Genomic DNA, 26,579 nt, shown 5'->3' on the forward strand with positions numbered 1-26,579 from the left:
TTTGTGTTTGATTCTGCAAAAAGCTGCAGGTCTCTAAAGAGCTTCCTTGCCTTCTCGTCATTCAGTGCTGGGATATTCCTCTCTTACACACTGTGGCTAATTGAGAAAACCCGAACTGGAGCAGACTTCAAATATCTTAACAGTGATGAGAATATCAGCTGGAGGAAAGCAGTTCCTGCAAAGCTGCTTTGATTTAGATAGGGCTTTGTTCCAGTTGACAAAACCTGCCGATTTATGACCGGTAACAGAGAAGGCAGTGTCGGCACGGGGACACAAACCCAAAGACACTGTTACAAAGAGCTCATTAGGGCGTTTGACTGTTTGTCTTCACCTGTTCAAAGCTGTCAGCCCTGTGATGAGATTTAACTTCTTCACCTCTTTTAAAAAGGTGAGAAACCAGGAGAAACGACCCCAGGGATCCAAGGCTGGCCCCTCTAAACGTTCAAGATCAAAGATGGTTCTGCTTAATAACGTTTGTCTGTTTGTGTAAGTCAGGAAACTTTCCACCATCTATTCATATGTAAATGTGGCACCTGAACACAAATAGAGTTTTCTCAGCAAATTGGGCTCCAGTGCTAAACCAGGGTTGGTGCTAGAATCCAGGACTAAAAACTAACATTTACTCTGGTAAGTCAACTTATTCAATTACACAGCTGCATCCACAACCAGCTGAATAATATGGAAGATACTTGAGGTTGAATGGGGTAATTTAGCATAACAAGCCAGCAACTCCAACCATGAAGGTTCTTGCCAGCAAAGTTCAGCTTAGCGGCTCAGGGATTCATTTAAATAGAGTTGAATTTTCAAAATTACACTGAAATTAGACCGTGAGCGTACCGGTGCTACGTGCTAAGCTAACAGTACAACATGAATGTTTCAGAGCAATATAAAGCTGATGTGCATCAGCAAAGTTGTAAACCGCCCAGACATCAGACCTGTAAGCTAGCATAGCGGTTATTGGTTCCACGGACAGCCAATTACTGGGTTCTGTTGGGGTCTGGGCCCTTTGAGCTGCAACGCTCCCCTGCGTGAATGCAGACTGAAACAGCGAAACAACATACAAACATGTGTTCTGTCTTTTCTGTCTATAAGTTAATGTTTCAATTAAGGTTTAAGTGGTACAAGAGCAGCATATAGTTTTCAGATGGTCGTGTTTACTCTTTGGTTCCTGTTGGTCAAAATTAATTGCTATTCAAAATTTATATAAGTCGCACCTGACTATAAGTTGCAGGATCGGCCAAACTGTGGAAAAAAAGTGTGACTTATAGTCTGAAATACGATAGTTTAGTGTTTTAAAGCCATACAGTATGTTGCCCGGTCAGAGAGCAAGCTCCAGAGGTCTACACACAAACAGATTTCACTCAGGACCATTCAGACGTCAGACAGTAAATCTTGCAAAACCTCTCAAGATCAAACGTGAGTTCAGAGTAAATAAACATGGATGACGAGGACGAATATTACCGATAGTTTGTGGACTAATTTTAACAGATAAAATACATTACAAAAAGATGAGGTAATGGTTAAAGGAGTGGAGACAGCAAGAACAGGGGCTCTACAATTGCTGCACTGTGATATAGAGGTGTGTATTATTTTTTTCTCAGGGTTCTCTCCCCTCACTTTCTGAATGGTTGCACGTCATACTCAACAGGCTGCATGCTTGTTTCTCCTCAGGAAACACAACACACAGTAGGATGTCAGGACAAGACAATCCAACATCTTGAATATCCCCCATTTGAGGTCTGAGGGGTCCCGACGTTCTCAAGTGGACCAGATCACTCTTAGCACACCACACACAGCAGAAATATCTGATAAGATTATCTTAAGAGCCACTCTGATAGTCTGGGTCTGTTGGGAGGGTAAGATTGGAGCAAACTTTGGCAAATCATCCTGCTGTGTGAACCAGTTTTAAAAGGCTGGACATTGTGTGATTAGACAATTTACACCACTTAAAATTCCTAAAGTTGGATTTATTTGAGAGTCAGCAGATGTGAAAATAGAAGAGAACGAAAGAGGAGGAAAAATAAGGAAGAAAAGATGTGTGTTTAAAAGGACAGGTTGTATTATACCATACAACATAGAGGGTAACTTTGTCCATTAACTCTGAGGGAGGAAGAGCTGACCAGGCTAAATTACTGACAATAAAGATTGCTGGTTGTGGGTTTAATAATGGGCTAGCTCTGATAGGAAAACATCCTAATGAGGAGCACCATTGTGGACAAACAGAAAATGTTAAATACGTTACTCTCTAATCTGACAAGTATGTCACCATAAACACGATCTGAGCAAATATATAACAACACTAATATACTGTTTTAGCGTTTCATCATTGCTTAAACAACTGATTGAAAAAAAGACAGATTTTATGATCGTCAATCAACAGCACTATCAGCCCAGAGCGGGACTGCAGTACACCATTGCTGTGTAAAGATGCTACTTTAAAGAGTAGAAATCAGTTTAAATCATCTGTGGAGTAAAATAAAATACCAATGTTTAGACGCTGTAAAAAGAGAAAAACGGATTGACCTCTGTATGGAGAGCCAATCAACAAATTGGATCAAATAGGGGGAATGGCATTTAACTGATCCATCTCCTTTCCCTCTTTGGACCCACAAATGTTGCCATTTTTTGTATGACAGTTTGAATGGCAGTTTGCTTGATTTTAATTTTCACTTCTCAAAAGAATAGTCCATTTTATGTTCCTTTTCCCCATCTGGTTTTTATATTTATGGTTGCTAACTCTCAGCACTGCTTTTTCTCATATCTCAATTATTAAACTCATTAAAAGCAAAACTCCATAAAACACAGAATGAAATTTCAAGATGGATTTTACTGATTGCATTCATTTTAATATGTAAAGGTACACTGATCAGGCATAACATTATGACAGCTGAAGTGAGGAGCACATACTTCTTTATCTAGGTAACTGTTTGCGAGGGGGGTATATTAAAGAGCAAGCAGATGTGTTAGAAGCAGAAAAAAGTGGAGACGCATTTAAAACAGACCAAATTACAATTGCTAGATGTAAGGTGGGAGGAATTGTCCATGTGGTCCAGAACTGAATGGGCCAACTAAAGTGTAAAAGTTCAAACTCAACCAACGGATGATGGCCTAGTAATTAGAGCAGCGTGCTTGTGCTCTGAGAAGGTTGAGAGTACCCGGTTCGATCCCCACCGCCTGCAATCTGGGTCCCTGAGCAAGACCCTTAACCCCTGATTGCTCCCCAGGCGCCGCACAGTGGCAGCCCACTGCTCCCCAAGGGGATGGGTTAAGATGCAGAAGTGAATTTCTCCATTATGAGATCAATAAAGTTAACTTTTTTATATATATATATATATATATATATATATATATATATATATATATATATATATATATATATATATATATATATATATATATATATATATATAGTAAAACAAAGATACACTATGGGAAGAAGGCAAGCCAAAGGAAGCAGCGCAACGCCTCTTAATGCCCTGATGAGAAACCTTGCGCTCTGCCATCCACATAGATGTTGCCCTGATGTGTACCGCATTGTTGCAGATAATGTGTAGCATTTCATGGAAACACTATTCCTTGATGCATGCGGCATCTTTCAGCAGGATAGTACACTATGCCACAAAGAAATGGCAAGTAGCACAGCAACGAGCTGGAGGTGTCGACTTATCCAATCGAGGATATGTGGGATCTTCTGGACACACAGGTCTGATCCATAGAGGCTTAACCTCGTAATTTCCTGAAGCTTTTGCCACAAAATGGGGACCAGCACACTGTGTTATGGTGGTGGTTATAGAGTTTTGCCTGGTTAGTATATTTTGATGACACTGTGAAATTTTGACAGTGTCATTTTGACATCGATGTGGCAAAAATACAACCTGAAACAGAAGACTTGACACTACGGATCGCAACATCAACACATTCGAAAATGAGAGAAGAAAATAATAGCGAAAAGTATAGAATATCACCAATGTCCTAAATAACCATGATAATTACTCATTAAACAATGCACCACCAAACCTTACAACACCATTAGTAAATATGTTAATATTATACTTTTTACAACACAAATTAGTAAATTACGACTAAATTACTTATTCTATATGAAACAAGCCCAAATGGAAAAAGGCATTTTTGACAGAAGACCACTAGTCAACTTATCTGTGCTAGAATTTGTTTAATGTCCCACTGTGCCTCTGTAAGTTAATCAGTGTTCACTAAACTGAACCAGAGGCTGGACTTTGTGTACTGGAGCAGATATGACTAACAGAGTTCTCCGAGGATGTTCCAGAAAAACAGTACTTTATGTCAACTCACATCATGTCCCAAAATTTCATCGCCAACATTATGTTTATTTATTACAGCGTTTCCTCCTCACGCTAGACTTTCTCTCTGTCGTCTGCTTCCCTGCTCTGTTGTTTCCATCAAGTAAGCTGCGATCCTGCCCGAGCGATGTAGACATTAAAGGCTTTTACAGTCTGAGCAAATTAATCGCTCGCAGCACTGTAGCAACAGCCCGGTAACTCATTAAATATTACCAACCCGTGTCCTGCCAATAGAAAGTCTTCACAGCCTCATACACTTTTAACAGCACATGAGTGGTGTGCTGTGTAAGAACAACAAGGGATACGTTAAAGTAAAGTGGCTTCTCTGTAGCACTTACTGCACCGTTCCGCAACATTAACAATGACCACACGCTGATTGAAGCTGAGTTGTAACATCTTAATGTCGTACATACAGTAAGAAGCCTGCTTTCAGATTAAACAGCAGTACAAACATTGGCATCAGGATATCACTCGATGATGGCGCATAAAACGTTTTATATGCTGTTAAATCCTGTCAGGTCGGGTCAGTCACTTAAGAGCTTACGAGTAACCTTTAAATCTCAAAAGTAGTGGGTATGGGGAAAGATGAGAAATCCTTACGGAAACCTTTCATCTAAATAAATAACACATCCACGATATGCTGGTGAAGATTCTCTGTCATCCAGGTCATAATCAATCCAAAAACAAGGTTAAAAAACAAGACAACTGGATTTATATTCTGAAACAGAAGACGTTTCACTTCCTGGATTATGCACAGGTCCTGCCACATCATTCCACTCAGCTTAGGGTCAAGAATTTAACTGGGCCATCCTCAGCGATTCTTGGCTAATATTTTACTTTTGGTCTCAATTGCAGAGAGGATCATCATGGCTGATCGTCCCTCTATCTAGGGTCAGAAAGGGCAGCTAACATCTCTGCAAACCCCACAAATCCTGTGTCCATATTCACAAAGAGTCCTAAAACTAAAAGTAGCTCTTAGTGGTGTCATTTTTAGGGAAAAATCTAAGAATTTTCTGAATTCAAAGATCTGTCTTAGAATTTTACCTTTTAAGATAAAAATTATTCACATAGCAGCTTAAGCATTAAGAGAGCGTCTAAAGTGAAAAAATGTTAGGAGTAGTGAGGAGGACCTTTAGTGAGCCTGAATGATTTAAGCAGGGAAGATGGTGGAAACAGAGAGAGCTGATTGGCTGATCCACCACCAAAACAGTGGAGGAAATGAACACATACACTTCCATAGCAATCATGCAATTACTAATGTGTAGATAGTGCAAACTTTGTCATCCCCAGAGACAGAAATTAATTATTTTCACACCCGGATGGGTTCGTAACATAATTTTATTGAGGATAAATAAATAATAGGAAATAATCATGAATAAAAGGTGGAGAAGAATATATGTAAAAGAGGTGAGAAAGTATTTTCTGTATGTTCATGTTGATGTCAGTTGCCTAAATGGCCATATAGAATGACCATATATCACTTGTGTGATGCCATCTCCTCACTTTTGATTGCTGCATGGACCAATTCTCACAGGTGCATAAAGGCACCAAAATGCGCAGAGAAGAAGATGCATTGATCTGCAGCAATACGCTTAAGAGTCCGTATGTGCGCCGTGATCCAGGGACCAATTTACCTTTCAACAGTCCTCTATTCTTGTCCCAGAACTGTGAGCTGGGCATCATGCTGTCTAGTTTGGTTTTCTTCACCTTTTTTTCCTCCATTATTTGTCGGTCGTTTTGCAAAATACAATCACTTTATACAAGCAGAAAATCTCAGTGAAATGCTAACAGGTGAGTGTGCATTAATATCAGATGGATAAGGTCGTAAAATGACTGGTGAGTAAAAATAAATAAGTAAATCAAATTAATGATAAGGTGTGTTCAAACATTTTGATGCTGTGTGACAATTCATTCATTTTGCTAAGTGACATCGTGACATTTCTGAACCCAGTCTAATTGGTACATTTCTCTCCTTTGATCTCTAGGAGCACAATTGTGTTTTGTTTTTTTCTTGAACTACCAATCACGGCTTATGAAAGACGGCGTCACACCTAGCAACACGGTCAACCACACCTCCTCACTAAGATACATATTTCTGTCATTTCCTTACTCAGAGTCGCTCTCAGCAGCCATCTGAATCCCTGTTAAGCCAAGATGAGGTAGGAATATTTAGGCTAAGATAGGATCTCTCTGTGAGGACTGAGAATCATTGTGAAAATGGGCACTGGACACAAAGACTTTAGACTTTGACCTTCAGGTCGGCACTACAAAGCACTATTTGCTAAAACTACAGAGACAATTTTTCCCCAGGCTGTCACTGAGTAAAATCGCACAAGCATGTTATTATATATAAGCAATATTAAAATATTTGCTCAAGAAAAAGATGGACATCTTGTCTCTCCTGTGGTGCCCCTGCCGTGGGTTACCATTCAACTCTGCTCCAGTTCATGTCCTCCTTGAGCCCTCCTTGAACCAGGTAAACATCATAGCTGTGATCGGTTTCCTCTGCCTTCCCTCTCTCATTCAAAGTGCCTATATCCACTTGAATGCCCGGCCAGCATTGTGTGCCAAAGCAATGTGTTTCTTATGAGGCTTTTTAAAAATATACATTTATAAATCAACAAATAGGCTACAAGCTGTAAACTGTGGAGAGGTCGGCTGGGTGGGATGTGGATAGGAGTCCCGGTACGGGCCACACGCTAGAGGGGTAAAGTTTAGAAGTGCTGGTACTGCATACCAGTCCATACCAGCCCACTTAAAGCACTAATCCAGATGCAATTAAATGCAACAACTTTTTAATTAAATGCAACTAATTCAGACACAGATATTCTATTAAATGGAGGTGGCATATTTATTTTAGAAGGGACCTTTTCCTGGGAGCCCTTTCAAGCAAGCCATACTTTTAAGTCTTTTGCCAGGTGTGTTGTCATGACCAATAAAATAACAGCTTTTTATTGTAGTTTGTTTTGTAGCATTTTACTTGAGCTTAGATACAACTTGCTTTCGCTCCTGAATGCATGCCATACAGATTGTTACTAAGACTCAAGTCCAAAATGACTCTAAATTAAGTCTAGAACGCTTAGAGCTCAAAAGTAAGTAAAGTCGCAATTTTTATTTGTTTTTTTTTTTTGCAGTTAAAGAGTAAAAAAAAAAAAAGATAAGTAAGACACAGACTTCGTACACACCACAGCGATGATGTTTCACAAAATGGCAAACCTTTTTTTTCACTTTTAGGCCGATGTAATTTTGTTTTAGATGTGTCAACACGTTATGATCAAGAAGAAAAACTCTGAGGTACCAGAGTGAATAAACACCACAACCTGCTGCTTACACACAAGATAGGTTCAGCTATTAGTCACCCCAAGGTCGGTGTGCACTTTGTGTTGCTTTAAGTAGGATAAATGCTTACACTCCTGATATGTTAAATTATTAATGGGTGAATGCTCAGAATCACTTTCCAAACCTCTCCTCCAAGGAGTAAGTAAGACGATGATACCGAGAAAATCATGACATCAGTGGGAAAAAGAAACACACTAATGGGAATTGTTTGCATAGATTCTAGTTTGTATCATCAGGGAATGTCCCAACTCTTTGGAATCCTTGGAATGCAGTAAAATGGTCAGTTTTCCTTCACCTATGTTTGGATTCAAGGCAGAATCCAGGATGTCAAAGGGTTCATTTGTCACAAAGAAAAAAATAAACACCTGGATAAAAACCCTCTGATGATCAGAACATTGTAAAAAAAAAAAAACAGGCAGCTGCTAAGGTTATTTGAGGTTAAAACAAAATGAAACCAATCAATCTTTTGAGAACCTCCTTGCTTTTACAGTTTTTGGGTAGACTTCATTATCAAGGACATACATCCTTTACTTTCATAGGTACATACCTGGGAATGCTACCTGCTGCACAACCTTTATACCTTTAATAGCATCCACTGAGCAACAACGGCACAGACAATTGTTTCAACCGAAACTGATTCAATGATGTGTATTGATAAGACAGTCATCATGTTTCATAATATTCCCTCTTTGGACTTTAACCTGACAATTGCGCCACATAATACCGTCATGCATTTGGCTTTTGTCAGTACAATTAAAATGATTAGATTCAATGTGATAGGATTGATGTTGAATGTTTTTTTAACAAATAAAAAGTGACATGAAACAAAAATACCTCTACTCAAGAGCAAAGAGTGTAGTTGGTTCACACCTTAAAACAAGTGGGGTATTTTAATTTAGACACTAATTTTGTCTTTTTTCAGAGGCTGGTCAACTGAAAATGTATTATTTTCCATGAAGGCAGTTATTTAACCACTTGCTTCTGTCCTGTAACACCGGAATGCTACAGTCTGCATTCAAAGTCAACTTTTTAGTGTCATGACCAAGGAAAAGCAGGACACAAGTAAACGATGCACACTTGGAGCTCTTGGTAAATATTACATCCTGTGGGATAATTATCTGATTCAGTGTTCATTTTGTTAGTTTGCACAAGGGATGTAAAAAAAAAAAAGGACTTAAAAATTACTTGTCGATTAAAAGGTTAATTTGATTAATTGAATTAAAGCTGTAATTGGTAATCTTGTTCAGAAACACTTTTTGTCATACTACATGAAATGGTCCTTCCACCCTGACAGCAGTCAATACATTAAACATTTGGAAAAACAAGGTAATTAAAAAAGAATTTAAAAAAATTATCCAAGTGAGAGCTACAGGACTGTAAAAACTCAGACCTATCCCTGCCGTTCGGTCTGAATGCCAGAGATTGGCTCGGCTCATCTGCTGGTTGCCCCACATGCCAATCATTCTGACGAGCTCACGCAACGCCAATGTGTGTGCACGTTCCTTTTTAGTTTCCACTTGCTGGCTGCATATGCTCACTTCTAGTGTTTATGTATCCTGTTAGCTTTGGTGTTAGCCATTCATTGTAGCTCCACTGCTCTCACTGTATACTTTGAAAACGGCTGAGAGTCGCAAGAAGAAAACCGCGTACAAGTTCATGAGTAGAAGAAGAAGGCCTCAGTAGAAAGAAATAAGACCACTCTGGTCTTATTTCTTTCTACTGAGAGCTACATTGTGTTGACAGTAATATGGCTAATTGTTAGTTTTCTGTTTCAAATAAAAGCAAATTTTGCTTCAAATCTGTGTTAGCAAAATTATATCATGAAACAACGCTTTTACTCTGGGTTTTCATTCGAAAGAAGGGCATAGCGACCCAGTCCTACAACCAATCGTCCTAATGACAGAGGAGGAGACAAATATTTCACAAATGAATATATCAAATCTCAGAAGCTATCAGTGCATCTCAAAGTATTTGAAGATGTTAATAATAATAGTAGTTTAGCAATTCATTTTCATAATAAGGCATACCATATTATTCTAAGCATTTAGTTTGAGAAAACAAAATGCCTGGAGGCTTCACGATGAAATCCAAGAACCAATGAGTAACGCTTGGTGGCTACAACAATCTCTCTATGTTTGGAGGCAATATTATGAAGAAATATTTAATCTTTCTCTGATTATTTAAAAAAAATGTGCATTATGCAACTAATGTCTTAAAGTTAAGACTACAAGGACTAGGGCTGAACGATTTTGTAAAATAAACTAATTGCAATTTTTTTTCTTAATATTGTGATTTAATGCGATTTTTTGATTGCTTTCTGCCTACGATATATTGCAATCAAAATTGCAATTTTGACTTTTCTCCGCATTAACTACAAGCAACAAAAATGGCCTCTAAATAAAGATGTTTGTAAACAAGGACTATTTTAAATATGAACTTTTAATGTTTCTATTGATCAGAATATTATTCAAAAGAACAGCTTTTAATTTAATTGGACATCAATCCTTGTTGAACATAAAGTGCAACCAACAAGCAAGTCTATATTAAACTGATTGACCTGTACTTAATGCTATGTATGATTATATAAACTCTAAAACAAGTAATAAAATTAGATTATCTCTCTGCTGCAACTGTCTTCCCTTCCATGTGGAGGCAAACCCACTTTAAACATTTTACTAACACCTAATGGACGTGTCTAATTCGCTAATTGTTACATAGCCAAAAATTGCTGACCTCTGTGATTTGGAAATTGCGTTACTTTAAAATCACGATTATATTGAAAATGCGATTAATTGTTCAGCCCTACAAGGATGGACTACTCTGTGTTGCTTCTCAGTCTGTGTCTTTCTTGGGGAGCAACACACCTGTGGGGCACCTAAACACTAAGCGGCCTACTTGCACACACCGATACGTCTTCCATCTACAGCAGTCAGGTGGCGCAACTCCATGTAACCTGATCCACAGCTGCTTGGAAAGGATAGCGATCAAATCAGTCCCACCGATCTGTCATCTGGCCTGGAACAGCTCAGATAGCTAAACCCTTCCTGGTTGTGCATGGGAGACCCACAGATTGCCAAGCACAAAGGAGGTCTTGTGAGCCGCGCAGATAGTCAAAGTATATCCCCCTCCTTTAATTAGAGAAGGAGAATCTGCTGACTCATGCAAGAAACTGATGACAGATGGACAAGGATATCCTTTATGTCACTGCTCAGAGCTTTGCTGCTTTCTTGGTATACGCCTTTCAACAGAAGGAAAGACTATTTAGTCAACTGTAAGTGGATACTAAAATAAAATTATGCTGCAAGCTTGGTTTGGATAAATGAGAACCAAAGCACAATTTTTGCAGCAACCATACAATAGTGTTAGAGCTACGCTTTGAAACCAGGTGGTGAAACTTCAGTTCCAGAGGTCAAATATTCTCTGTGGACATAAAGTACAAAGCCAAAGATGCTGCACTGACTCTAAAAGCTTATATAACATGGTTAATGATTTCCCATAACAGGAGGCACTGCTTGCCTTATCAAATACTGCAAAACTATCTGTGAGAAACTCAATTTGAGTATACACAGAAACAGGCACCAGAAGGAAAATACTTGCTTCAGCTTACATTTGCGGATCTTCGACTTTTCAGTAAATAACCAAATTCTGTTCAAAGATAAAACAGAATCCCTTTGTTGTTGTTTCTTTATTTCTTTTGCTAAGTTTATATGAATTTCAGATTAATGATAACCCCTACCGTCTCAAAAACAAGCTTTCTGTCCCACTCCCAGACATTATTTGACGCAAAGGACAACTAATCAGAGTTGTTTTAACTACATCTATTTGCATTTTTCTTGTTTGTTTTTTTCTCTTAATTTGCATGGTTTTAATTCAATTCTGCCTCTGAATGATGTTTATTTGAATTCTGGACTGTTACTAATCGTTATCCCAGATCAGTCGAAATCCTTTTGACCAACTTTGTATAAAACATTTGGACAAGATAGTGATTAAGATGTTTTTTAAGCCACAACGTTTCCTGCACAACTGCGGCATCACCCACTTTTTCCACACCCACATACATACACACACACACACACACACACACACACATCTATAAGGCTGCTGAAATGGAAACAACCAAATAGGAATTAAAAATTTGAATCGGGATGGTAAACATGTAAAAGTTCTTAAGTGTCATCATGTTTTGTTGGGAACCATATGACAGGTATGATCACAATGTACTGAAATTTTAATTAATTAACCAAAGAAAGCCTGCAGAGCTGAGAGGAAAACTGACATCAGTGTACAGAGGCTGAATATTAAGTAGGAGTGATTACAGAAAGTTGGAGCTTCACAAAATATGAAATCGCAGTCCCAATCACAATATAAAGATCTGCCATATGGCCTTGATATCCTTAACATTGCAAAGTAGTGCATTGGTAGGTTATCATACATTCCAGATGCCATGCAATAAAATTGTTTGTCAATATATACATATTTGGCTAATTAGATGGACTTCCATTATCATTTATGCCCACATTAGCGACCAAAATCAAAACACCCAAGAAAAGCAATGAGGACAAAGCCTATATACATTTCTATCACACTATTCAACAATAATATTGGAATGTCATATTCTAAAATTGTTCAGCCTTACTTAGACAAGGAACAGGCCTGAGCTACAGCTGCGTGGGAAGCAAAAGGAGAAGCTGAGGGAAAATTTCCCAAATTGATGCAGAAAAAAAGAGAAAGAAAGCCAAGGGACCAGAGAAGAAGAAAAGCAATAACAGAGCAAAAAAAAAAAAAAAAAAGCACGACAAAAAGTAATCCACTTAGCGCACAGAATTAGCAAAATAACACAACACAGTTTGAAGGATCGTGACATCAACATCCAGAGGGGAATCCAAACCCTGGTTCGTCGAAGCCCTGAAAGCAACTGAAATACAGCTCGAATGCATCCGAAACTGAATCAGATACCTTTAAAATCTCTTCTCCGCCACAATGTACACTAACAACTAAAGATCAGCTCACTCTTTGTCCCTTCTGGGATGTAATCAACCAAGATACACACAAAGCAGATTTAATAACTATCGAGTCCTCCCAACTCATCCTGGCTGCAGAATGTGAGGGTAAACCGTTGCCTCTAACAGCAAGACACAACTAACCGGGAGTATTGTGCAGTTCCTGCCTGTGTTCTGAGGTAGCTTGACCCATTGCTTCCAGCCTGCTGCATGTGCATCTGGCTGTTAGACACCCAGAGGGAGAAGAACACAACCTTAAACATACTATCCAGTAGTTGCCGTGTGTGTGTTTTTTTTTCACTAGCAAAATGCACACTGACGGTAAAACACAGATGGGTAAGGAAATGTGGGTTTCCACGGTAGGATTTTACAAAACATATAGCTGTCAAAACGCTCTGAAGAAAAAGACGATTAAGAAAAAGCGAAACCAAAAAAAGTGAAAAGAGTTGCTGACTCTCACATTAACCATAAAGCAAGCTCCGAACAGGTTATCTAACAAAAGCTATATTCATAGATGTCGCTAAAACTGATTGATATTTCACACTGCATGCAACATTTGAAAAAAGATCAAACAAAACTTCTGGTCCAAATTACACAAACTGCACAAAAACAGGGGCAGTAAAGGTGTTGTTAGCCACTGAGGCAAAGAAAGTTTCCAAAAAACCCAGGGTCCGGCTTTAATCACAAATCACTAGGGTAAATTCCTTGGACACAATTAGTGCTTCAATAACGGATTAAGTGGTCTAATCTGTAACCCTTTATGTCTGACCGACTGTGGCTTTGGCGATGTTAAACAAATGAGGACATGATGACTGTCAGAGCAGATTCACGTCAACGCTTATTCACTGCAGGCTGCTGTGGAGGGAGGCGCAGCAGCGGCAGAACTTATCAGCTTAACTCACATCATAAAGAGTTTGTAAACTACAATGATGCGCTATATACTTAGAATGCAACAAAAAAACACCTTCCCAAGGGATTTCTCAGCTATTATGCGTGACAACCTGAGATTTCTCACATGCAGTTTTCACAAATTTTTCACAGGGGCAGCCAGGCAGAGCAATAACTGTATGAGATACAATTCAATTAGATGCAAAACAATAGAATGGGGTGAAACAAGAATATGATGACTTATAGGGGAATTGCAATAAACTAAAAGCAGACAAAAACAGGATGTTACAACCATATACATGTGATAATTCTTTGCCTGTAACATCTGGAAATCGTCCATGGAAATCACAGAACAGAAATAAAAAATAAATAAATAAATTAATTAATTAAAAAAAAAAAAAAAAAAAAACAAAAAAAAAAAAAAAAAAAAAAAACAGGAATACGTTGAATGGCTGTGTGGGTGAAAAACGATGGAGTGAAAACTTTTATCTCGTCTTACAATTTTAACGGAAGTACATACTGTGCATTCGCAGCAGGGGTTAAAACAAGGAAGCGGCTAATGACTATGAGCATCTCCCAGCAAAATAATGAAGAAAGGTCCAAGATCCAGTGACAAAAAGTGCCAAAAATGTGATTCCATGAGGGAAAAGACTGGAATGTTGCTGGGAGTACAGTATGAAAGTTGGTGTTCACTGAAGCGGACGCTAAACCTGCCAAGGCTAAAATGTGACCGCAGAGTTGATTGACATGAGTAAATGTTCTGATATGAGGCTCAGAAGTTGCTGTTAGATCGGTTTATTTAATTAACGGTTAGTCTTCAATCACGGCGAGCTGCCCATTTATTGTGAGGCATAGCAGAGGGTCAGGCTAGGTCTGGCATTATTTACAATTGATTTATAAGTCAAGCAAACCGACATTATGATAGTTCTGCCATATCGTAGCTAGATGTCGCCACGTCTGTTTATATTTGTTAATCGTGCCTGGTGCTGTGGCTATTTTCATCCACAAAAGGGACCATCAAAACATTATCAAGATGGAGGCTTGGTGTATATATCATTTTATCATGATCAAACTTTTTTTGTTCTTTTTTTTTTATGAGCATATTACGTGGCCTTTAAGGGCAAGCCGACGCCTGCAATTGCCATTAAATTAGTAATCCCCCTCTCATGCGTATTGGGAATGAGTAGCTTTAGCTGTGACTGTTTTTTTCTCTGTGCCTGAGACACCTGCAGTCAGATTGTATCGCTGCATTTTACCCTCCTTTCCACTTACTATGTCTGTACCACTAGCCTCAAGTGGTGGTCAACTGTAAATGGACTGATACAGTTTAGGTCAGTGGTTCCCAACCCTGGTCCTCAATTACCTCTCTTCTGCATGTTTTAGATGTGTCTCTGGCTATGTTCACACTGCAGGTCTTGATGCTCAATTCCAATTATTATTTTTTTTTTTGCTAAAAATAGATTTTTTTGGGGGGTAGCTGTTCATATTAAATTTGACCGCCACCAGACTTCTGTCTGAATGGTTCAAGACACCAAAGCGACCCACACGTGCAGCTAACAGAAGGAGAAATCACACAGCAATGTGCTGTTTACAGAGGTTATGGTGAATGCAATTGTTTCTAGCAGTGTTCAATAAAGTTTTGTTTTAAGAAAAAAAATAATATTAAGACTACAATATTTTAATTATGGACAATATTAAGACTACATCATAGCCAAACAAAGGTAAGAAGAAAGCAGCACAGCTATTAACTTTTATGGAGTGCGATTGCTACTGCTGTTTGTAGTGAGACTGGAGAGTGACATAAAAGACGGATTAAACGCGACATGACCATTCAGAGTGAAGACATTTGAAAACTATCCGATACATATCCAAATATGGACCACTTATGGAAGTGGCACAGATCGGATTTGGGTCGCATTTCCCTGCAGTGTGAATCTGGCCTTCGTTCCAGCTCACCTGATTCAAATGATTGCATGATCACCTCTGCATGTCATTAATTGCAACGGAGGCCTCCTAATAATCTATTCAATTATGTCAGGTGTGTGGCATTAAGGGGACACCTAAAACATGCTTGACAGGGGTACTTGAGGACCAGGGTTGGTTTAGGTGACATGACAGACAATGCCCTTGGAATGATTCATAATATTTTTATTTATATAGTGCCAATTCATGATACATGTCATCTCAAGGCACTTTCCAAAGTCAAATCCAGTCATATTATAAAGATTGAATCAGATTATACAAATTGAAATAATGCTTTCACAGCCACATTGCAGTTAAACTCTCACAATAAAACTCAGACTGATTATATGGAGAGAAAAAAAGTGAGACCAAGGCTACTGTATTTCTCTCAAACATAAAGCAAGCTATTCTGGTGAAGCAGTTATGCTGATGCATGCCTCCCTGCATCACTGTAACATTTATTGGAATGATGGGCTCGCCACATAGCGTTCAAAATCCCTCTATGTGATGCCTGTTTATTATGTCTTCAACATACTGCTCTTCAACCCACTTGATAAATCACTTTTAAAATCTTTTTATGAACTTACAATTAAACTGAAGACTTGACCATCACTACTGTCCTCTCTGGTGCAATGATTCCAGAGATCAGAATTCCAAACATAATGTTATCACTAATTGGGAACTCAAGGAGACTTAAAGTATTCCTTACAGCCTTTTGTGCTATAGCTTTTTTTTTATCAATACTATACATTTATCGATCATGAAAGTTATTATACCTACCATGAACTACACCCTTGAACACAACTGAAGGCGAGAAGCAACCTCTGTAATTCTATTTGGCTTTTGCTTTTAGTATGCCACCCCAAAATAATTATTGGTCCCCATCAAAACTTTCTGGAGGCACCCCTGGACACATGCAGGAGAGTTTAGGTCAGGACTTACCTTGACGAACAGTTTTTAACCTGACAGGTCCTTTACAGCAGTTGATCACAGTGTAGATGTCATAAAGGGGTAGTCCAGACACTGACAGCCCCTCAACTTCTAGCAGCAGTTCTCCCACAGACAGTTTCCCGTCCTGGGAAACCACAGCATCCTCCCTGATTTGCCCGATGTATGCAAACTCTCCATTCTCTGCTCCACCGTGCAGCTCCACGTTCAACTCCCCACTGGCGTCCCGGATGACGGCGCACTCGTTCACTTTTGTGATCCAGTGGTTCTTCTTCTGAATAACTTTTGACATTGTGGTTGTCCAACGAAAACCCGCAAATTCCGAGGAATGTAGGAAGAATGAGTCGATTCATAGCACTGGGGTTATCCCACCCAAAATAAACTTCATACCGTTTCAGTCCAACTTGGAACAATTTTACTCTTTAGCCTTGGCATGCTGCTTCCCGCTCATGCACACGTTGTATAGCTCAAAATCCAGACTTGGACCGCTTCTGTGGTTTCCGCATCTTTAACAGCAACACACGCTCCTCGTAATTTGATCTAATCCGTCGCCGAAGAACAGTTTCTGTGTTAATCTCACAGTTCCGCCTCTTTCCTCTGAATAAACCGATGTTTGTTCTCCGTCTTAAACTTTTTAATAGAGGAAATAAAGGGAAAACACTATCTCCAAGCTGATGACAGCCCGCGGTGCCTTTAAGCAGGTACGCCTTAAGTTTCTTCTGTGGCACTGGGATGGAGAAACTGAGGAGGAAGGCGCATGCGTCGCGTTAAGACTCCACGAAAAAAAAAGTCCAAGCCAACCCCAAACCTGTCGAGTCTTGAAGCTCCTCCCCGCTTTCCAGCAAGCTCTCGTTTCAGTGCGGATTAGTGCGATCCGTGTGTCTAATCCCCCGGGACCTCCGGCAGCTTGTTGTCCTTATTACCCGTGAAGTATGGAAACGCGCACACGGAGCACCTGTGTGCGCGCAGCGCTGCTGCTCCATGGAGGTTGTTAAAGGTGCAAACTCCAAACCCGCCCACTCGCACGAAGTTAGTCATAAACAACAATTACTTTTTTTTTTTTTTTTTTTTTTGATCCGGGAAAGATTAGCTTCAGAGGGCTTTCAGAAGAACCTGGGATATAATTCTAAATGATAAATGTTTTTAAAGGCAAGTTAAAAGTTGGGTTTTATTTTAGAAAACGTAATCTGAGTACAATACATTCGCTACCTTGTTTTCATTGATTTTGCTGAAGACAAAGAGCTTGTGGGAGTTGTGAAAGTGCAAATCGTAACATATTAAAATAAAAAAAAAATTGGAATCAAAAGTGTTGCGCGGGTTCAGATTTTAATTGCCGTTTTAATTTCTTCCCGTCAGAATTCTTCCCATCAGAATTCACTTTGCTACTACTACTACTACTACTACTACTACTACTACTACTACTACTACTACTACTACTACAACTACGATTAGGGTTGCCGATTAGTTCCTTGAAAAAAAGGAACTGTAACACATTTAGAAACAATACTATCTGTCTTAATTAAATTGAGGTTCGAGTCAAATGTTTACAAATTCATTTCACACACAGAAGGAAAGGCAAAAAGAGTTAATTTTGCCTGACCAAGAAGTGTCCTTTATTTTTCAAGGAATTGGCAACCCTACAACAGCAACATTAATAATAATAATAATAATAATAATAATAATAATAATAATAATAATAATAATATTAATAACAATAATAATAATACATATTTTCAAATAAGTATTCATCCATATTCAAGTGTGCAAACTAAATGTAGCAAAGTAATTTTGTGATACTAAGTGTTTCATGATATTAAAATGGGGCTCAGTACTATGGCTTTCTTTCTTATTTACAATTAGAAGATTCCAACTTCCTAATGTTTAAATGGCTAACAGTGATAATTCTTGCATGAATAGTGCCCTGAGCAAGCCCCTTTTTTTGCCTCAAACACTTTTGTTTGTTTGTTTTGTTTTGTTTTTACAAATAGGCAATATCATGAATCCTATTCTCTGGCTTGAAGAAATACAATGCTGAATAGTCCACTCTGAACAGTCAACGTGTTTTACATTTTGAACCGGATATGTTCAAATGTATTACAGATTCCTAAACAAAACAAAAGAAGAAGTGAAATTGTCCTTTAATTTAGTATTGAATTGGAATCAATGAGTCAGACAACAGTTTCAAAATTAAGTCTGCTATAGGACTTATTTTCTTATTGTGTTCAGGCCGGAACAATCCAGCAATCACTGAAGTTATCACCGCAATTGTAAGCTCTGGGCAATGAGCCATAGCTGACAAAACACCGTTTTAAAAGAGCAAGAAATGTTGATGTGTCACATTGTATGTTTGTTTGTTTGTTTGTTTTTTTCATAAAATGCCAGCAGCATTTGGTGATAATAAAAATATTCAACATTTTGTGTGGCTTTCCCTCCTAGCATCTAAAGGAATACTGAATATACCCAGCATAGACAATCCACAATCCCCGTATGTTTTCAGTGTGAAGCGAGGAACAACCACAACACCTTGAACGGAAGACATTAGGGGTTTGGACTGACCATAGGGAGTTAAAGGGTCTCTGATGTAAGTGAGAGGCTGATTCTCATTTTTTAAACTCAAAGGAGGATTTAGTATACCTCTAAAATGGTTGATCAAATTCACACATAAAAATGAATGCATAAAAATCTATAATCCCTTATGGCTTTAGTTTAATAATTCTGTCAAACTTGCATTTTTTTTTTTGCATGTTTTATACTTTTCCATTTTTTTGTGTAAAAACTGTGAACGTTTACTCAGATTTCACCAACATTTCTTTCAGTAGCATCCTTTGTCACACGACAACGCTTTTTGCATTGATTTTCAGCTGCTCTGTAGTGTCCATTTAAATTGATCAGCCCCTTTTTTATTCAAATAAACGAACACAGTTTGATATTCATTGATCAATATTCCCTTTGGATTTGATGTGATTGCTGTATTGTATATTAATGATGACCATGATTGATTTAGGAGGAATATTTTGGCTTCAGATGGAGAGAGAAAAATAGAAAATTCACCCAATGCATAAGTTAGTTCATTTGACTCATGCAGCTGAGACATATTAGAACAATACTATAATATTGTATTGTACATTTCAGTTTAAATGGAAGCAGAGGATGAATAACTACTGTTTCCTAATGAGCAGTCTTGCAGAAATATTTTTGGACCGTCTCTAAGCAGGAAACTGAGTCATGGCCTAATCAGGAATAAAGAGAGTTACACCGGTCTGGTAGTGTGATGAAATAAAAGTATGAATAAGGGCTGATAAGATGGCAGGGAGTGCATTTTGAAATAATTCCTTTGAAAACAGCTATACTGAAAAATACACTTTATGTTTCATATTTCAATTGTTGGTCAAAAATTACTCTTACTTTTCTGGTTTTAGATACAAAAAGGTGTGCCTTAAATATCCCTTAAATGATCAACAGAAGACGGTCAGTGTGTCTTCCTGGAAACCTCTCTCCACTGTGGAAGAACTGGCGAATCAAGGTGAGGAAATGATCCACAAACAAAGAGACAGACATAGTACAGGCATGAATCACAGTTTCCTTTACCCAATAGGTCTGCAAAACAGCACAGACCACTCAAGATTATTAAACCTGTACAAACATTTCTTTTGTAAGTTTAAAATAGCTGATGTTATGTGTACAATTCATGAGCTTTTTTTTTTTTGCTGAAGGCATAAAGCCTTGATTTGGAGTTCACATTTTAAAGGTTAATTGGTTTTTTTTTCTGACCAGTCCAATTTAATTATGGACAAAGAATTCCTCGCCATTGGCAAGTAATATATATACAATTGAATTATCCACAGCAGTGCAAATAGCGAGTCTGTGTGGTCTGGACAGAGCCAGGAGGGATCAGGTGAGAAACACATGCCACTGCAAAGGAAAACATGCCCTGTGTGTGCTTCCTGCCAGTTCAGATAAAGTACAGTAACTGGCACTCTACCACTATGAGGGCAGTGGCCTGGATAACAGCACATGAAATAAACCTTTCCATCCCATTTCACCTCAGTGTTTAAAATGGAGAACTTTCAGGGTAACTCCACTGTGATCCCTTTGCACCTCCTGCTTCTCTTCTGAAAACTATTTCACTCAAAGTGACAAAGTTTAATTTTCATTTTGCTTAATGTCAGCCTAGCGTTAGGTTAATTTTGTCACTATATCCATCTCTTGGCTTGTTTCAACAAGCAGTGCCACTCTCTTATTTGCGCTGTGCTGCAGAGTAGACTTTGTTGCCTTTCACGTCACATGACATTTTCGTTGGGCAGAAGTAATGGCTGCAGGCCATTGAATGACACACAAATGCAGGACACTGATGTACTCTGACTGATGAGATGCAGACGGTTTCCAAGACAGAAAAGCCTGTGAACAATCACTTAAAAATTTATCATTTTAAATTGGGCTTTATCGATGGAAATCCAACAATATATATACAGATCTGTGGTTCATTAATTAACAGCTACTTTTTGACAACCTGATAATTCAGCTTGGTCATTTATTTAATTCACATTAAGTTGGCTCACATGAAGGGGGTCATGTGGGCTCTTGACAAAGATGGCAGCTTGAAAAGTTGCTCTGTCGCCTGAAATACTTGGAATACTTGCAACGATAGCGGACACTGTCTTTTGGTATAAAGAGCTTCAGTTTATGTTAAAGGAGCACATCGGAAGTTCCAGAGTTTTTGCAGACGTCTGCCTCCTCTGGGGGCAAGTGGAAATGAAACCAGTGTTATGCATGTGCATGGGAGAATAAGAAAAGCATCTGCACAGATCGTAGAGTTTTAGAGGCGTAATCTGAGGTAAGAAAGTTATAAATACTGATGTTAGCCGGTGTTCTGTCGCTAATGCGTCAGTGGTGGCGGAGACTCAGCAAAGTAGCCAAGTAAATGAGAGCGAGCAGCGCGTCACACCCTCACACACACCCAGAGAATACAGCTCGGATTATTCTCTCATAAACTGACTAATGGAGCCAATAGAGCCAACTGTGGGAAATAGAAGAAAACAAGTTTTACACGTTGGGCAATTTTAAGGGCTTGTATGGAAAACAAAGGAAACAAATGTAACCTTGAAGCTTGTACAATGCTCCTTTAAGTGAAGCAGTCTACAACCGAATGACTCCCATCAATCAATTGCTAAGCAGCAAATAAGAAGGGTCCAGTGTCCAGCAGAATCTTCGCCTGAGCAACAAGCCCAAGATGATAAAAGAATGGATGCCAACATTAGTGGGTCGTTTTGCAGGTTTTTTTTCTTCGATATCATGTGCTGCTACAGGGAAAGGGACAACATTGAACATGATAGCTGCTGAGCTATCATGCAATTCATGAGTCGACTAGTAACGTCAAAAAAGACATTAAGCAGATCACGAGTACTGTTGGTGATATTGAGAACACTTTGACCGCTTGCATGGATGAGATGAAGGACCAGGTTGCAATGCTTGAAACTTCTACGCTTGAATCGACAAAGGGAATGACATGATCATGTTTTTTTAATGCGATGTTGGGCTTTGACTGGGAGTCACACATTCTGGAGATGCAGCGGGCTCACTGTGTCCCTACTGGCTGGCCTGGACGTGGCCAGGGGGGAGAAAGGACAACTGCAGCCAATTATGGTTAACTGGTATCAGGATAAGGAAGTGATATTGTGTTTGCCAGGAAGAAGGGACGGGTCTCATGGCAAGGAGCAGAGATAATGTTTTTCCTGGATTACTCTCGGCAAGCCATAGATTGGCAAATGTAATTTATACAAGTTAAATCGAATCTAATCGGAAGAAGAGTGGGGTGCTCACTATGCTTCCTTGCTGTTCTGAAATAAAGTGGAACAGAGCAAAACTTCTGACAGAATGACTATTTTCTTAAGCAGTGATGAATAGATCTGTTGACTCAAGTATAGGTAACATAGTCTTGGACCATGCGTCAATTTTGCTGTCTTAAAAATATTTCACAGATCCCCAGAATGCATAGATGCTGCTTCAATGTATCTTTGTTTTGAGGCACGTCGTTTACTAAAATGATCAAGAATGGAATACAATTTTTAAAGTAGTCAAACAATTCAGATGACAGTACATTGGTTATTTGATGGGATGTGATCGATGCTTACTTGAAAGGAGGGATAATCTTTGTTTAAGAAGGCAACCAATGAAAATATCACTGAGGTGGAGACAGAGCTAAGAACTCTCAAGACTTTGGCAATAAGAGGACGACATCTATAACATCATCTAAGCAGATAAATGATGGATTCAGAGCTTTTTAAATAACCTTTATTCTTCCTATGGTAACTTAGATGAACAGGTTTGAAAAAAAAATTATTGATCTAAATTAGCCACAACATTTAGTAGTTGACTAAGAGTTTTTGGAAGCTCCAATAAAAGTAGGAGAAACTTCTTGCATGATTAAGAGTATACCAAAGAATAAAGCTCCAGTAGGAGATGAGTTACCGTTAGACTTCTATAGAACATTTGAGGATTTGTTGGTTCTCTTATTGCTTGAAGTTTATAGTGATGCCTTCAACACAGGTTTACTACCTCAGTCAATGCACTCTGCACTCTTAACGTTTATTCACAAAGCAGGAAAAGATGCCTTGAATCCAAATAGCAATTGACCTGTCACTTTACCTAATTATGATCAAAAATTCCAAGCAAAGGCTCTAGCAAGTTATTAATACAGTTATTGCAAAAAATGATTCACACAGACCAGTCTGGTTTTATCCAGCTCTAAAAACAACTGCTAAAAATTACACAAAGAACAGTTCACTGATAAAAACAGTAAACTTTGCCCAGTAGCATATATTATTTATGTTTCAGTTTTACTTTTGTTTATGTTTTTAATATCGCGTTTCTTTTTATGTTTTATGTAATGTGACCTTGAGTGTCAAAAATAGCACCTATAAAGAAAATGTATTATTATTATTTTCCCCAATAGTTATGGATCTGATAAGATTAAACATTTGATTAACCTACATCATTTGTATGATTCAACACATCACCACGATTGGTTTATTACTTGATGCTGCTAAAGCCTTTAATTTTGCTGAATGGGATTTTCTGTTTAAGGCATTAGAAAAATACGGCTTTGATAATAATTTTATCAGACAAATAAAAGCTCTATATGATACACCCTTTGCTGCATGTGTTTTCACAAATGGACTTAAATCAGACCTGTTTCATCTGCAGAGATCTACGAGACAAGGCTGCCTGCTGAGCCCTGGACTGTTTATGATCATGTCAAGAATTGTGTTTTGGTTTTCGGACCAAGGTCTGTATAACAATATGGAAGAGTCTTATTGTAATGAAGAGTTAGTCTTATAATGAAAAACTGACACTTACAGGCAGGCAGGGAAATAGGAACCAGGAGCAGAACAAATGACCAGAACCGGGGGGCATTGCAGAGGACCTAACAATGAGTGTGCCAGAAGTGGTTGAACATACAGGGGAGGAAACGGAAGTTACAGCAGGTGGCATAAATGAACACAAGAGAGATGACTAAAAGCAATTAGGCTGAAGGAGAGGGAGGACAATAAAGTGGCAGAACAGGAGCATAATATAATCTAACAAGGAACATGAAGAATGGCCAGACATGAGGAAATAACCTAACTAATCTAAAGAAGAGCAGGCATAAAATAGTGGTCTAACTACTGGAATCACAATGAACATAAGCTGACTAAAACAGGAACTGAATCTAACAGATACAAAATACACAACTAACATAAATACTGAACAGCAACTCAAAATTAATGACAGAAACAAGGATCTAAAGATAAACAACAATAAAAGTGCAGAACATAAACAGACTGCAGGATCCCCAGGGAGCTACACGAAGTATTCAAACCCCTGGGGATCCTGACAGATTGCCATAGTTGAGCAGAAAAGGTCAGAAACAACATTAATATGATTTCTGTTGAAGATATCCAACATAAAGTTTGATTATATGCAGATGACATGTTATTATTTCCATGACATGCAACCATAATAAAAAGTATTGATTTTACATTGCATCACTATCAGGATATCTTGTGAATTAAAACAAATCAGAGCCAATTCCTGAGCATCTCTCTCTCTCTCTCTCTCTCTCTCTCTCTCTCTCTCTCTCTCTCTCTCTCTCTCTCTCTCTCTCTCTCTCTCTCTCTAAGATTTATCATTTACACCAAGACCAATTAGCGGACCCTCTATGTTAGAGGGTTTTGCACAGAAGAGGACACAGAGGGCATATCTTCAGATAAATGGAAATCATGTCTTTATAATATTAATACTATGTACAAAGAATTTGGGAACAGGTTTCTTCAACTGAAGATGGTTCACAGATGGCACTGAACACCACAACAACTACACATGTAGAATTTAATGCCTATGGATACTCATTGAAGATATAAAGGTTAGGGTGTCTCAATTCTACATATTGAGACACCCTGAACTGTTCAGAACTGACAAGCACCCAAGGACTAGTGGGGTGTTCGTTTTAGTTTTTTAGTTTTTTAAAAGCTTTCACATTTCCCCAAAATTGGCTGTGTTTGGCTCCACTACAGGTCTAACAGAATGTCATTTTTCATTTCATGAAAAAAGGTGGATTATTTTGGCTCTTACCACAGTTTAACATACTTTGTTGAGACATTGACAACAGAAACATCCCCCTCCCTATGAGGAGTGGTTGATGACAATCGTTAACTTAACTTTACTTTCTTATTAGAAAGTAACTTATGGTCTATTGCAGGGGTCTCAGGACCTACTGTCCTGCATGTTTAAAACGTGTCTCTCTCCAACCATACCTGAACCAAATGATTGCAAGACCTTAGCAGCCATTAAAAGCTGCAGAGGCCTGCTAATCACCCATTTATCTAAGTCAGGTGTGTGGAAGCAGGGAAACCTTCTAAAACACGTAGCACAGTGGGTCCTAAGGACCAGCGTTGAAGACCCCGAGTATATTGGATAAGATTCATCAATATAATTGTATCTGGTCTCCCTTTACCATTTAGCTTTCTGTTACAAGATGTATGGGTTTGTAGAGTGGTTGGCGTAGGGTGTTTGCTGCGTGTAAAATATAAATATTATGTGAAATATATAGTAATAGTGTAGTAATTACAATTTTCTGTATTGTTCACAAAAGTTCCAATAAAATAAACATTGCAAGTTAAGTTGAATTACATAGGATATCTGTAACATTTAAGATGGAACATGTTTTATATATTTACATTTATATATGACAATTACTATAATAATAGCAATTAAAGAAAAAAGACAAAAACTTTTTTTTAAATATAATTTAAAACATAAAAGCTATCTGCAAATGTGCAAACTTGGTCTGATTTGATTTATCACATTATTGTGCAAAATCTCATGAAAAGAGCTGATAATGAATTATAAATGAATCTTCAATTTAAAAACAAGGCTGTGAGTTAATCTGTCAAAACCTTAATGTAAATAAGTTAATGTCAGAGATTTACTATCATAAAACCAACATGTTGGATAACAGTAACAATTTTTGCTTATATAAATCATCTCTAACCTCTGTAAGACAAAAGCAAATAAGAAAGAATGTAATGTGGTAGATAATTTGATAAATCAATCTATCCTTTCAGATGGATACATTTTAATGTGCTTCACAAGATTACATTTAATAGAGGAATGCAGTTGCTCCGACTCTTTGCTGTAATAAATGAGAAAGAAAAAATCTCCACTGAGTGGTGCTTAAACGCCGCTAAAGAAATGACTCTTGGCTCAACAAAACAGCAAAACATCAAGTGTTGTATGACCTGAGCTGGGTTTGTTCTCATGAGTTGCGGTTATTGAGCAGCTAGATCTCAGGAATGCCATCAGTCCACAGAATAAACACAGCAGGTTAATATTAAACAGCAAGTCAAACACCTATTGATATTTATCATGGATACTGCGTTACAGCTCTCAGGGGTGGTGACAAACAGAACATGTTACACAGCTAAATGGGTTTCTCTGATCCTTATTATTCACTTTGTAAAACATATTTACATATTTATAGTGATTTACTCATCTCTAAATCTACTTTTAAACTGTAGAGGGTGTTTATGTCAAATACTGCATGGTATCATATTGTAGAACCTGTGTTACAGATTTTTCTTTT

At 38.2% G+C, this 26,579-nt stretch overlaps 1 protein-coding gene across 13 annotated transcripts in view; it reads right to left on the bottom strand.

Moving 5' to 3' along the window:
• LOC105926066 (membrane-associated guanylate kinase, WW and PDZ domain-containing protein 1) overlaps positions 1-17,195 on the bottom strand; it is a 144,806-nt gene extending 127,611 nt beyond the window's left edge. For 11 of the 13 annotated variants that reach the window (XM_036138854.1, XM_036138852.1, XM_036138846.1 and 8 more), the window contains exon 1: positions 16,454-17,192. In XM_036138854.1, the coding sequence (XP_035994747.1) occupies positions 16,454-16,751 (298 nt within the window). In that variant the 5' untranslated portion in view covers positions 16,752-17,192. Of the gene's footprint in view, positions 1-16,453 lie in introns of all 13 variants that reach the window. The other 2 variants (XM_036138858.1, XM_036138867.1) reach the window with 2 other exon arrangements.
• Positions 17,196-26,579: the final 9,384 nt, after the last annotated feature.

This window comes from Fundulus heteroclitus, chromosome 1 (assembly GCF_011125445.2).
Source record: "Fundulus heteroclitus isolate FHET01 chromosome 1, MU-UCD_Fhet_4.1, whole genome shotgun sequence".
NCBI classification, from domain to species: domain Eukaryota; kingdom Metazoa; phylum Chordata; class Actinopteri; order Cyprinodontiformes; family Fundulidae; genus Fundulus; species Fundulus heteroclitus.